Below are 13581 nucleotides of genomic sequence, written 5' to 3'. Positions count from 1 at the left end.
TCGAAGCGAACACAGGACACAGATTTCATGAGACTTTCAGCACGAAATAGAGGTCAAAGTTCTGCAATGTGTTCACACTCTGCAAGTTACAATGCAGTAGTTACCCACAGGAAAGGGATTGGTTGCCCTGAGCAACTGCAACACTTTTCTTCCTCAGTTGTTTGGTTTTTTTTTTTTTTTATACACGCCGCCTACAGTGACTAGCCATGAACTATAAAGTGTTAGGGAATGTGTCATCACATAACAAGTCAGGTGTCTGCTGGGAAAGCTTGGTGAACATTGGTTGTCACCCAGCTCTCTAGGTAAAAGATGGATCCATGCTGCAATGTATAAGACGTATGCAGAGGTTCAGCATCACCTAGGACACTATTACACCCCAAATGGTCACTAGCTATGTATTGTATGACACCGCATGGACTACACGCCCCGCCGCATATTGTGTCTGTATTACCAGGGATGACAATAACTTCCTCTCGCGAGATTTGAGAAGTTTTGGCCCAGTGCGGCCCCTGTACCGTGCGCTGGACGCGTCAGTCACAGGTTCTTTCGGATTGTTTACCCGGGAACTGGTAGATGACAGCGGACAGTCACCATGGCGGCGGACCCCGGGCTGGAGATGGCCTCTATGATCCCGGCTCTGCGAGAGCTAGCCAGGTACTGGGCCATAGGAGGAAGAACAGCAGGCACACGTGTCCCCGGCATGTCCTGCTCACAGACTGGAGAGTGACATGATGAACGGGCTGCAGTCTGCTTGTCAGTGATGTCACAGACACAAGCCCTGTATAAGGATTATATGTATGACTATGTCTTAGTGCTGGTGATAGAAGTCACTGAGGGAGGTGTGAGGCCGGCACATTGTGACTCCAAGCCTGGCTGCACTTGTGTCTGGTGTCTCTGCACTGCCCCAGATTCTCTGATCCATCTAAATGGGATACAAGGGGTCATGTAAACCTATCATTGAGTGTGTAGCGCCATCCGCAGGAGCGCATTTCCAGCATTTACGCCATGTATCCCAGAAAAATTGGACTTGCAGCACTTTTGCTCTGTCCAAAAAATACGGATACAAAGTGTCAAGTTTTTCTTAACATTGAGGTCTGTGGTTGTCATCTATAGTGGTCACTAGAGACGAGCGAGTAGGATTTGATAGAATACCTCCCCTGCATAGTTATTAGTGTAAAAGGGTGCCAGGGAAGGTGGGAGGGGCAGTAAAAATTTGATGCCCCTCCCACCATCCTTGTCGCTTTTTTACACTATATAGAGATAAGCGAGTACTGTTCAGATCAGCCGATCCGAACAGCACGCTCCATAGAAATGAATGGAAGCACCTGGTACTTCCGCTTTGACGGCGGCCGGCCGCTTAACCCCCCGCGTACCGGCTACGTCCATTCATTTTTATGCGAGCGTGCTGTTCGGAACGGCTGATCCGAACAGTACTCGCTCATCTCTATACACTAATAACTATGCAGGGGAGGTATTCCATCAAATACTACTCACTCATCTCTAGTGACCACCAATCAGCTGGCAGTGTTTGGACATGTGACCCTATAGTACCACTTTGGTAATGGAAAGTACTTGGTACCACTTGGTGCAGTGAAAAATGAAAAAAAGTAGGTCAAGGTGATCTGGGAGCGCAAAGTGGAAAAGGGGCTCAAGTGCTACTACTGGCTAATGGTAAAAATAATCCGATTTTTGCATGGCTACCGTTGTAGTGAATGTTGGTTTATGACAACCTATCAAGTCACTGCTTTTTTTTTTTTTTTTTTTTTTTTTTAAGGGCTTTTGGAAAATGAGAAGTAAAATTAGATTTTGTGCATATTACTGATTTTTCACACAGCATTTCTCCCGTACATATACGTTGAGGTTAAACATTTGATTTTCTATAATTGTAGTATTAATACATTTTGGGATATACTTTAATAAATGGTTTTTGTCTCCTTTCTGTGAATTCCTGCACTGAAATCCACTTTCTGGCCTCTTTGTATTTTATGCCTTGTTTCTCTCATTGCTTCTCATTGGAGTGTGGGTGTTTGGGTTCTTGTACAACACAGGGAAGCTGAGATGGGGATGGTGGGGGTCACTTCAGACTGTTTTATATCATATGAAAGGTGTTTTTCTAGAGAAGTATGTCAATACCAACTGGCATCAAGTCTGATTCACTTCTTTGGGAGTTACAAAAATGCCAGGTATCATAATCTCTGCTATTAAATGCTTGGAAAGTAAATTTCCTTTTATTTTTTGGATACCAACCTGAACTTTAAAAAAAAATACTTTTGTTTGCTGGACAATCCAGTTAATCCCCCTAAAGACCACCCTATGTAACCCTTGTGTAGTCTGAGATTAGTACTTCTAGTAGTTTTTACCATTCTATACTTCTGCTTTTCTCTTTAGTCACATGGCTGGCAAGTGTCAGCTTAGTGGATCAGGTCATTCTGGAAAATGTAATTCTTGTAGCAAGTGGTATGTGTACATATGGCATTTCCCTATAGGCAGCACAGGGGCGGTATTTGGTGATCTGAATGATTCTGTTACTGAATCTACACACTGGATAATATGACATGAAGAGAAGTGTCACTTCTGTATTCTGCTCTTTGTTTCAGTGCTAGCTCTGAGTCTTATGACATAGTTGTTCAGAAACCAAGACAGATTCTCTGCCAGTTCATAGACAGGATCCTTACAGATGTGGATGTCGGTAAGTGCAATTCAACACAGATATACCATTTTGTTGTACAGAGTAATATTGATGTGAGCCGGGAACCAAAACGCTCTGCTGCTCTTGGAATCGCTTGTAATCCTTGTGAGAGCCTAGCAGCAAATATTCAGCTACACTACTGCACCACATTGGGAAAATGGTGTATTAAAATGAATGGGTTGTCTATATGTAGGTTCTTAATCTTCTAGGAAGATACACTCCTTGTAGATGGTTCATGCTAGGCATGGCTTCATCTCCTGGAGCACTGCTGTAGCTGCTCAGACCCCGTCACTCTTCTTCCTGCACTACCCTGTGCACTGATGCCACCCATTCTACTTGGCAGAATCCCAGGTCAGAGAGCTGTCTGACTGGCAAGAGTAGGGTACTGAAGGCATGCCTTGAGTACACCAACAACCTCATTATCTTCTTACTTCAACATAGGGCTATGTAATTAATCAAATTAATCTGATTAATTTGTCGTTTCAACAAATTTTGACCCTGATTTTCACTGCTGTCAATTGTAAAATGTAGAAAGTTGAATGCCGTCTTTCATTGGACACCAAAAGCAACTTTCTGCCCGAAAATTAAGTTGTTAGAAAGTTTAGATACACTTTAAGCAACAAGATAAAAAAAACAAGATTAAAATCAAGAATTACCCATATGCTCGAAAAAAAATAGAGATTTTATTTTTAGGCAAAAATTACCCAAAGTAATTTTTCTCGAGTTCTACAAAAGATACAAAGGTGTTGTGTTTATCACTCAGTTGTGCTCTGTAACCTTTTTGTGGTAGTTGAATATATTTGGGGAGTGGCAGACTCCCTTTATAGAGCAGCTTTCACGTCCTCATAGATGCGTGATATACCTGAATTCAGCGCACTGTCAACTTTCCATTATGTATCCTGGTGCTGGAGCTATCGGTGCCATTAGTTTCAGCACCGATATCCCTCCACTGTCAGAAGGGCGGACCTTACAGTTTAGCATCATCACTGGGCTGTGAGGAACAACCCCAACAGTACTCTTCTTTAGGGTGCTTTCACACGGAGTTTACGCTCCGCTCATTCAGACACGTAAATACGTGTCAAAGTGACCGCTGTAAAACACAATTCCATAGACTTCAATGTGTGCCGGTCTTACGCGAAAATCAATGGGAGGCTTTTAAACGCATTGATTTCAATGTGTAGCGCGCGTAAGACTGGCACACATTGAAGTGAATGGGATCTGTTTTACAGCGGTCACTTTGACACGTGTTTACATGTCTGAATGAGCGGAGCGTAAACTCCATGTGAAAGCACCCTAAAGAAGAGTACTGTTGGGGTTGTTCCTCACAGCCCAGTGATGATGCTAAACTGTAAGGTCCGCCCTTCTGACAGTGGAGGAATATCGGTGCTGAAACTAATGGCACTGATTTCTCCAGTAGTGGGAGGCATACCAGGAAAACCAACAGTACACTGAATTTAGCGCACTATCAGCTTTCTAGCAGTATATAATACCGTATATCTATGAGGATGTGGAATGTCCTCTTTGAACACACACCTTAAAAATGAAGACAGTCTGATGAGACACCATTACAATAAAAGATAGTGTAACATGATCTGTTGCAAAATCATTATAATACAAGACAGCTTACGCTGGGTTCACGCTAGCGTCCGTAGTCCGTTCTGAGCTTTCCGTCTTCTGCATGCAGAAGACGGAAAGCTGTCAGACCGAGTCCGGCCGTGAGCACTGGTGAGCGTTTTATGCTCTCCGCCGCGAAACCATTTTTTTTAAAAAACTGGACATAGAGTACTGCATGTCCGACTCGATGTCCGATTTAAAAAAAAAACGGTTTCGCGGCGGAGAGCATAAAACGCTCACCAGAGCTCACGGACGGACATCTTTCAAACCCATTCAAATGAATGGGTATGAAAGAGTCCTGCAGCTTTCCGTCTCCTGCTCAGTTTTTTGTGCAGGAAACGGAAACCTGCCTGAACAGAGACCGGGCGCAGATGTGAACGAGCCCTTAGAAGTAACAACAAACACTATTGCAACATAATCATAATAGAGTTCAGCTTATAATAAAGATCCTCTCTATTTTGACATCATCTAAATAGAACATCACCTTGGAATGAGATCAAACACTATAGCAACTCAATGTATACATAGAAAACAGTATGTTTTGACACATAACTTATAATATCATTAGAGAAGAACACAACTTTGGCTCCATTTAGATCACGTTTTTTTTACATTTGTCTAGCAGATCCGTTTGACCGATGCAAACTGATCCAAATAGATGGCCATACATTTTTGTGTCCTTCCAAAAAAAAAAAAAAAAAAGGACCATCCATTTGTGTCTGTAAAAACGGATCTGCTCCAGCCCTAACTCGCGCCCATTTAAAAAAAAAATTGTTTCATAGCAATAGTTCCTCATGTAAATAAAGACTGAGACAATAATGTTTTTCTAACATGAAATAAAGGCTTTAAAGAGGACCTGTCACCTATTGAAGATTTACTTAGTTTAATCGTTGCTGTACCCCTGAATAATTTGGCTTTTGTTATTTTTGTAATTGTCCACCCATTCAAAACATATGGTACCTGGAAGGTTATATAATACTAGCTCTGATTCTCCAAGTGGTTGGTAACATTTTATTTTGTCAGAGTCAGTTACTGCCTATGTCCAGGGGGTCATGACTTTTGAATGGGTAGACTGATTTAAAATAAATAAATAAATAAATAAAATAATGCAAAATTGATCAGGGTCACAGCAAGAATAAAATAATGTATGGCATTTAGCATTTTGAGCTTGGTGACAGATCCTCTTTTATCTGTATTGAGCAGAAAAGGCTGGGCATCCCTCCTATATTGCTAATACCAACACTGAGCTTTATTAATTGTAATGCCCAGCCTGTGCCAAGCAGCCTGTGATCCGTTTGCTTGTTCTTCCCAATATGACAGCTCTTGCCACTGCTCTGATCCTGCACAACCTCTTACAGACTTCTTGGTACCTTAGCTGGGAAACAAGGCTCAAACATCGTCATTGCCTGTCATTGACCAGCTGGTTATATGCAGATTCAGCTTCTGGGTTACCCAGTTATGTGCCTGGTCAGTAGGTGACTATTGCAGATAATCATAGGTCTCATTGGGATCCAGGGCTGTACAGTGTGAGTTGGGACCAATTTTGGTTGGAGTTGGAAAAACAGTACGCGACTGGCTGATCAGGAAGTGTGTGGAGAAGATGGAGCAGCAGGGGTGACTATTTGTGACTATTTACTATTCTACAGGGCCCTTACAGTTTAAAGAAAAATTATTTTCAGTGGACAATCCCTTTAACCTCTTCCATGCCGTAGTCAATAACAGCTGCAATATCTAAGAGGTTTTACAGGTGTACTGTGTGGAACCCAGTGGTTGCTTATGATGACAGCTAGGGGCCTAAAATTGGTCTAATATGTTCTGTGTTTTTTTTTTTTTTGTTAAGTGTTATTGTATAAAAGTAGAAATTCCATTAAAAAAAAAAACCCAGGAAAAACTAATGGGTGAAGCATGTGATCTTCTGCGTTACTGAAAATGTGCGGACTGTTGGAGATTGCCGAACCCTGGTGATTTATTGCTTGCTGTTTTTTTTTTCGTCTAGTTGCTGTGGAGCTGTCAAAAAATACTGAATCTCAGCCAAGTTCTGTAATGCTGCTGGACTTCATACAGCACATCATGAAGTCATCGCCGCGAATGTTTGTCAATTCCATCAATAACGGTCAAAGCAATGAGGCAGATAAGAGCTGTATCGGTAGGTTGCCTCTTGAATTCGAGCTGAATTCAAACCTTGGACTTTACTGCGGGGAGGCAGCAGTGCTGATGTGTATGCTGCATAAAATATATTGCCTGTTAAAAGTGTGTTTGCACAAATATTGCTCTCAATTGTAATTTTAGCTTGATAACGCTTCATAGGCATTAAAGGGGCTCTATCAGCAAAATTCCGCTGTATGAGCCCCACATATGCGTGAATAGCCTTTAAAAAGGCCATTCAGGCACCGCTAATCTTATTTTAAACCCCCCTCCTGTTTTAAAATAAAACTATAAAAACATATATGTAAATCATACCTTATCATGCAAGGTGGGCGGTGGTACGAAGTCATCTTCGGTCCCGCCTTCTTCTTTCAGCGACGCCCTCCGGTCCTGGCTCTTCCCCGGCTTCATCGTCGTCTTCTTCCGGTGGTTCAAATCCGATTGGTTCATATCCGGCGCGTGCGCAGTAGCACTCCCTCTGGAGCTCCTGCACACGCTCCAGCGCCATTTTTCTCAATGGCAGTGTGCACGCGCCGGATTTGATCCTATCGTATTTGAACCGCCGGAAGAAGAAGACGACGATGAAGCTGAGGAAGAGCCAGGACTGGAGGTTGTTGCCGAAAGAAGAGATAGGCGTGCCAGACGATGGCGTCGGATCGTGCACCACCGCCCACCGTGCACGCTTAGGTATGATTTACATATAGGTTTTTATGGTTTTATTTTAAAACGGAGGGGGGGTTTAAAATAAGATTAGCGGTGCCTGAATAGCCTTTTTAAAGGCTACTCACGCATATGTGTTGTTGTTTTTCTGGCAGAAGTGGGGACTGGAGGGACTTGCACTGGAAGAAAGGGATTTTTTACAAATGTTTCTGTTGCACAACTAAGGTCTCCATGTCTTAACCCCCTAACAGTTGCATTGAAATTGTAAAAATCCTCCCAAAAATGCCACTTTTTCTTTCTTTTTTTTTTATAACAGATTTTGAATTTATAGCTCAAATAAATATTACTCACATATAACTCTGGTGCATTATGTGTATTTTAACCCTTTAGCGATGTAACATTGTAGCCTTAACCCAGTAACATGTTATCCCTCTGATTCGTTTTCATAACTTTCTACATTTTATTTCAATGCAGCTTTTACGAGACCTTGTATTTTGTGGGATGCATAAGACTTTGATCAGTTTTTTTTTTACTTTTTGAGAGTTGAGATGAACAGAAAACATCGATTCTGGCATCTGAATTTTAAGGTTTATGGCTTTTATCATGTAGAATAAATAACACACTCATTTTATTTTAGGGCTGTTAAAGATGTAGTGATACCAATAGTGTGTTTTTTTATTTTCGTTAACAAGGGGGGGAAAAAGTCTTTTTTTTCTGTAAAACAAGTTAGGTGCTGCGATCCACAATGAGTAAATGTATCTTGCTTGGGGTGAACTGTAATGCTCTTTGCTCAAGCCCTGTACAGGATTGTCCACAACTGCAGGGGTTAAAAGCAAAATTCTACCACCAAAATCACTTTTAAACCACTTATATGATGTTTTAAGGGCTGTTAGTAACATGGTGAAGCTACCTTTTTTGTGCCGTAGTGCAGTCTTATTACTTTCTATAAATTGGAACAACGTACCATAGTTTACATGTACATTGCATATAGTTCAGGAATGTTTTACAGTAGAAACTAACTTGCCGCTATGTTTTCTTCTTAGAGTTCAGCAATTGGATAATCACCAAGCTTCTCCGGATCGCCGCCACACCAAACTGCAAACCTTTGCACAAGAAGATTGCTGGCGTCCTACATTCCTTGCTCTTTCTTTTTAAGAATAAAAGTCCTTCTCTTTTTGGCAAACTTACCAATGATTTTTTGCATCTCTTTGAAGATCTTATTCATTTGCATAAAGAAAGCCTGGAGGGCTCTGCAGAATGGCCTTCACCCATAAGCAGGTTTTTATGCAATGGGATGGAAAGCCAAGAAAGTCTGAGGTCTGCACCTTTTCATCTGATGAATGTACAGCAAGCGGAGTCCTTGGAAACAACCATGTTAATGGTCTTGACTGATAATAATGCGGATATCTCTGCTTTTTATTTCCAAAGACAGAACCTGCTACTTTGGGAGATTGGGTGTTCCCTTCTAGATTATGGGCGTTCGCAGCTTAAAGTACTGGCCTTACATTTCTTAAAGGAGCTGATCACTTTGGGAGGACCACCAGAGCAACCTGCATACTTATTCTTCACTGTGTTTTATGGGATGCTAACATGTATAAATGACATGAACTTAGAGGAACAATTGCTCTTTGAAGTTCCACTACTAGATTTTGTGAAAGTTTTGTTTCCTTTTGAGCCAGAGTCACACCTTAACATTGAACCTGCATACCTTAACATGTTGCTGAAGAAGCTAGCACTTATGTTTGAGGGAGGTATCTTGAAAGTTGTCCAGTCGGGTACCCTGAGAGAAGCGCTATGCCATATGGTACAGTACTTTCTGACTGTGGTACCTCCAGGCTATGAGTCTGCTACTGAGGTTCGCAATGATCATGTCCGCTGTATCTGTAAAGCCTTTGTTGATGTCCTGGGAAATCAGAGTGAACAAATGGTAAGGCATGTTGGTAATATATGTAATATATGCACATTTATTATTTAAGTAGATTAAATAGATTCTTTAAATATATTTTAATATTTGATTTGATATTTTTGTGTCAAAAAGACAAAAGTGTAGGTATGATAACTTTATTAACCACAAAAATTACATTTGCAAGCTTTCAAAGCACAGCGGCGCCTTCTTCAGGATTTTCCAAATGAATGACTGAGAACACAGCACAACACTGGCAAGGTGCTACACAAAGGCGATTGGTTCATGAGGTGCTACCTTAGTAAGGCTGGGTTCACATCTGCATCTGGTATTCGTGCATTTGCAAACTGTTTTAAGAGAAAAATGGTTTGGTACAAAAAGGCTACCAAACGTTTACACAGCGGATAGCCAAATCCGTTTTTTAGTTGGATTAGTCAATGGGTATCCTTTCAAAACAAAACTGACCATTTGTGTCCATTTGTAATCTGTTTTTGACCAATCAGTTTTTTTTTCTTCCCCCTTCTTCATTCTGAGCATGTGCAGAGGGAAAAACGAATTGCAAAACGGACACAAACTGATTGCTATTTGTTTGAAATCCATTTTCCATAGACCTTTATGTAAAAAAATAACAAAAAAAAACCCGAATAGGTTGCTGTCTTTCTGGAAGTCTTATTTTTAGTAAGGAGACAAAGTCCTGCAAGTTTTACTTTTCTCTCCACACAAAAAAGCGGAAACCAGACAGAAATGGCACAAACTGATACATGCAGATTACTTTTAAAACCCATTGAAATCAGTGGGTTTTAATCCAGACTGTTCAGAACCAGTTTTTGAAGATTTCCAATACTGATTTTGAATGGATTTGCCGAATGCAGATGTGAAGCGGGCCTAAGATGATGTAGTATAATAAAACTGAGGTTGGGGGGTGAGGAATGGGGGGGGGGGGTTGGGTAAGTTATAGATTGGATGGGTCTGACCTCTGGGACTTCGATCTGGGATCCCTTGTAATCCCATCTGAATAAAGTGATGGCTCTTCATTAATAGGGCTGCTGTACAATACAGGGGACCCCTGCTTGTGTGATTGGTTTAAGGCAGCTGTGGGCCATCTGCTGTCTAGTTTTGCTTACATTTTAACAATTATTACAATTCTAACAAAAGTGAGTGAACTTAATGATAACTATCAGTTTATATGATAGCATAGCGTACCAATAAGTTACTAAAATTATTCAGGAATAAAAAGGAAGATGTTGGGTCTTGGTCAGCTGAGCTTTGTTTCGCCCGGAAGATGCCTTTAGATATATATATATATATATACTGGTTAATAAGTTGTTTTACATTTATTTGTTGTTGTCTCAGTACTTGGTGGCCTCTATGTATGCAGCTCTTAAGAAGGAAAGTGAGGAATTCCTCCTGCAGCAGCAGCAGCTTGTAAGACAGCCCTCCGGTACCGAATCTGAAGGTGGAGGGAGCAGCAGCAGCGATGAGATTCAGGAGAAGCGGCCTCGCCTAAGTTTGGCAGCAAAAACACAAAGGAAACAAAGCCAGTCTGGAGTGTACGTATCATCATGTTCCTAGTGTGTAGATTCCGGTACTAGTAGGATGTGCAGTTAATGCTTATTTGTCTTAAAGGATACTGCTATATTTTAGACTGAGGTCAGCTGAGCTAGAATGCCAACACAATACTGTCATTTGCATAATAGCTGATTAGTAGAATACAATAATTACAAATTCATGTTTAGAAGGCCCTGTAAAACATAAGTGTTTGTGGCTTTCCTCCAGTCAGTGCTGCCGATAGCAGGAGAGCCTCAGAAGCAATGCCCACTAATCCTTTTCACAGGGACAGTGTTAAACAATACACGTACGCCAAACTTCTGATATAAAATGACGGTGTTTAAAATGGCTCATGTTAAAGAGGTTAGACGTTGTTCACATTGCATTTCTTTTGTCACAGTGGTTCTAGTGCACAATTGGCCCTGCAATCAGCTGATTGGTGGAGATGCCAAAATCAGACCCCAAACTGCTTCAACTACGTCTACTATTCTTAAGATTGGCCACAAGCTGTAAAGTCTCGGAAAACCCCTTTAAGAAATTGCAATTTCTGAATTTCTTTTTGTCTACAATGACATTACTGTGACTTTTCCCAATAACAGGGCTGTGCCAGTGGACATGAAGTCTAAGATTGCAATCTGGAGAGAAATAAACAAAAAATTCTTATCTCTCTTGCACACATTGGAAGGAGAAGATCTAGCTGAAGATGGCGTCCTCTGTCCATTGGAAGGTGTTACAGTTACAATATGCTTGGCTGCTGTCTGCACAGCTCACACTTCTAATGATTCTGCCATGTAAGTACAGTGTATTTTGTAAAGAAAAAAGGTAATCTATGAGTTGAGAAAAAAAAAAGTTGTCACATTACTTTTGACAAAGATATTGAAACCCTACATAGAGATTCTCTAGAAAACCACAGCAAGACCATTGGGTAAAAAGTAGTGAAGGAAATGTAAGACACAATGCCAGATACCGTATTTTCCGGACTATAAGGCGCACATAAAATCCTACAAGTACCCCTTATAGTCCGGTGCGCCTTATATATGGATGGAAGCGGTGGCACGCGAGGACTTAAGCGGCGGTCGCCGGCAAAGTCTGCATGCCGCTTCCATACATTGCAATGGGAGCGTGCTATTCGAATAGTATTCGCTCATTTCTAACTTCAATTGTAACTTCTTACAATTGAAGTTATAGATGAGCGAATACTATTCGAATAGCATGCTCCCATTGCAATGTATGGAAGCGGCATGCAGACTTTGCCGGCGGCCGCTGCTTAACTCCTCACGTGCCGAGCGCTTCCATTCATTTCAATGGAAGCGTGCCATTGAAATGAATAGAAGGGGCTGGCACGCGGGGGGTTAAGCGGCCGCCGGCAAAGTCTGCGTGCTGCCGCTTTCAATCACATATAAGGCGCACCGGACAGCGCTGCGCCTTATAGTCCGGTGCGCCTTATATATGAACCTAGACAGGACTATAAGGCGCTCATGGGTAATGCGCCTTATAGTCCAGTGCGCCTTATAGTCCGCAAAATACGGTAAGTAAAATGTATGCCAGCAGGACAATGCGGTGTAAACAGCCTTAGATTTTATTTTCCCTGGATTTGTTTTCTTTTAGTCTCCGCAATGCATCCCCAAAGACATCAGACCTGCTTGGGATGACCAGCACCCAAGTTACAGATGTGAAACAGCAACTTTCTTGGGTTGGCCTAGAAGAGATTGTGAGAGTACTTAAGATTTGCAGGAAGCTTCTTAATTCTGGATTCCACTGCATAGATCCGATTCTGAAGAAAATAGTTAAGATCTTTGATGCTTTGATTTACATACACGGTAAGACAAATTGGATATCTTATTATATGTAGTTGTTATATTCTGCACCAATTTCAGACTGTATACTGGTTGTCTTATGTCAAGCTTAATATTTCTATGAAGCTTCATTCACATCTGCGTCGGAGTCTCTAGGATACATCGTCACAGATTCTGTACAGAGAACATTTCTCTCCGCCGGGTTCGGTATAAAAATGGTGGAAACTCAACAGAATCGAAATGTCAATTAGTTAAACTTACTAATATACTTTAATTGAATTCCCCAGTTTCAGTGGTCAGTGATCCTGTATAGCTTCTGCTGCAGTTCTGACACAGGCACAGAGATTTCTCCTTTGTTAATGCTGTGTATGAAGGCGGCTGGCTTCTGGCTTACTTCATATTCTAGGCTTCCCCTTTCTCCATTGTGGCTGATGTATGTATTTTACTTTCAGTGAAAAATCGACTCCCGGATCAGACACTGGTGGATTTGTGCAGTCTGGTGTCTCTGCCATGGATTCACAGTCATTCAAGTCATCCTTCCTTCAAGGTTTCTGCTTTTGACCCATCTCTTATATCATTAAGTCATAGGATCCATGATGAAGTGTGTAAGTAAGATGCTGTTTTTATAATTCGTGTAATGAGTAATGGGAAGGATGAAAGTTTCAATGGCTGCATAACCACATGTAGGGGTTTCCCACGAACAGCACTTGTTGGACTGACACTGCACGACTGTCGTGGTCACAGTACTGCTTCATTCACACAGAGGAATCAAAGACCTTTATTCTCTTGATTGCTACAACTCTCAACAGTGAGACCTCACTTATCCTCTATCCTGTGAATAGATGTTATGTGTTTTATTATACTGGGGGGGGGGGTAGTCTGGAGATCTATAGATGCTTTCTGTAGCCTACTCACATATTTAGTAACCTGTGAAATAACCCAATCTGCTTGAACTTACAGATAATTGATTCCCATACAGGTTCCCAGGCAGGCCATGATGGCTGCCTCATTAAAGGGGTGGTGCCATTAAGGACATTTACCCCCTATGCACAGGAACCCCAGTGATGAGAAGAACTGGGGACTCAGAGTTCTCCATTCCAACACTTTGAGAATGGCGCAGCAGTTGCTTACATGGTCAGCGCTTTATTAACTGCTACTGGGTTGTCAGAGACTTAAAGGCTGATGGAGTTTATAGAGCGGCAGTCACACAAGTGCACTGGCACTTC

At 41.6% G+C, this 13581-nt stretch overlaps 1 protein-coding gene across 1 annotated transcript in view; it reads left to right on the top strand.

The window, feature by feature from the left end:
- Positions 1-514: 514 nt before the first annotated feature.
- Positions 515-13581, top strand: part of ATR (ATR checkpoint kinase) — a 50812-nt gene continuing 37745 nt past the window's right edge. The window contains exons 1-8 of the mRNA XM_075268861.1: positions 515-654; positions 2598-2689; positions 6300-6449; positions 8152-9035; positions 10365-10561; positions 11159-11350; positions 12168-12379; positions 12808-12960. Of these exons, the coding sequence (XP_075124962.1) occupies positions 593-654; positions 2598-2689; positions 6300-6449; positions 8152-9035; positions 10365-10561; positions 11159-11350; positions 12168-12379; positions 12808-12960 (1942 nt within the window). The 5' untranslated portion in view covers positions 515-592. The remainder of the gene's footprint in view (positions 655-2597; positions 2690-6299; positions 6450-8151; positions 9036-10364; positions 10562-11158; positions 11351-12167; positions 12380-12807; positions 12961-13581) is intronic.

The sequence above is a fragment of the Leptodactylus fuscus genome, chromosome 3, assembly GCF_031893055.1.
Source record: "Leptodactylus fuscus isolate aLepFus1 chromosome 3, aLepFus1.hap2, whole genome shotgun sequence".
NCBI classification, from domain to species: Eukaryota; Metazoa; Chordata; class Amphibia; order Anura; family Leptodactylidae; genus Leptodactylus; species Leptodactylus fuscus.
Note: the sequence above shows the minus strand (reverse complement) of the source record. Positions and strands in the feature narration are given on the sequence as shown.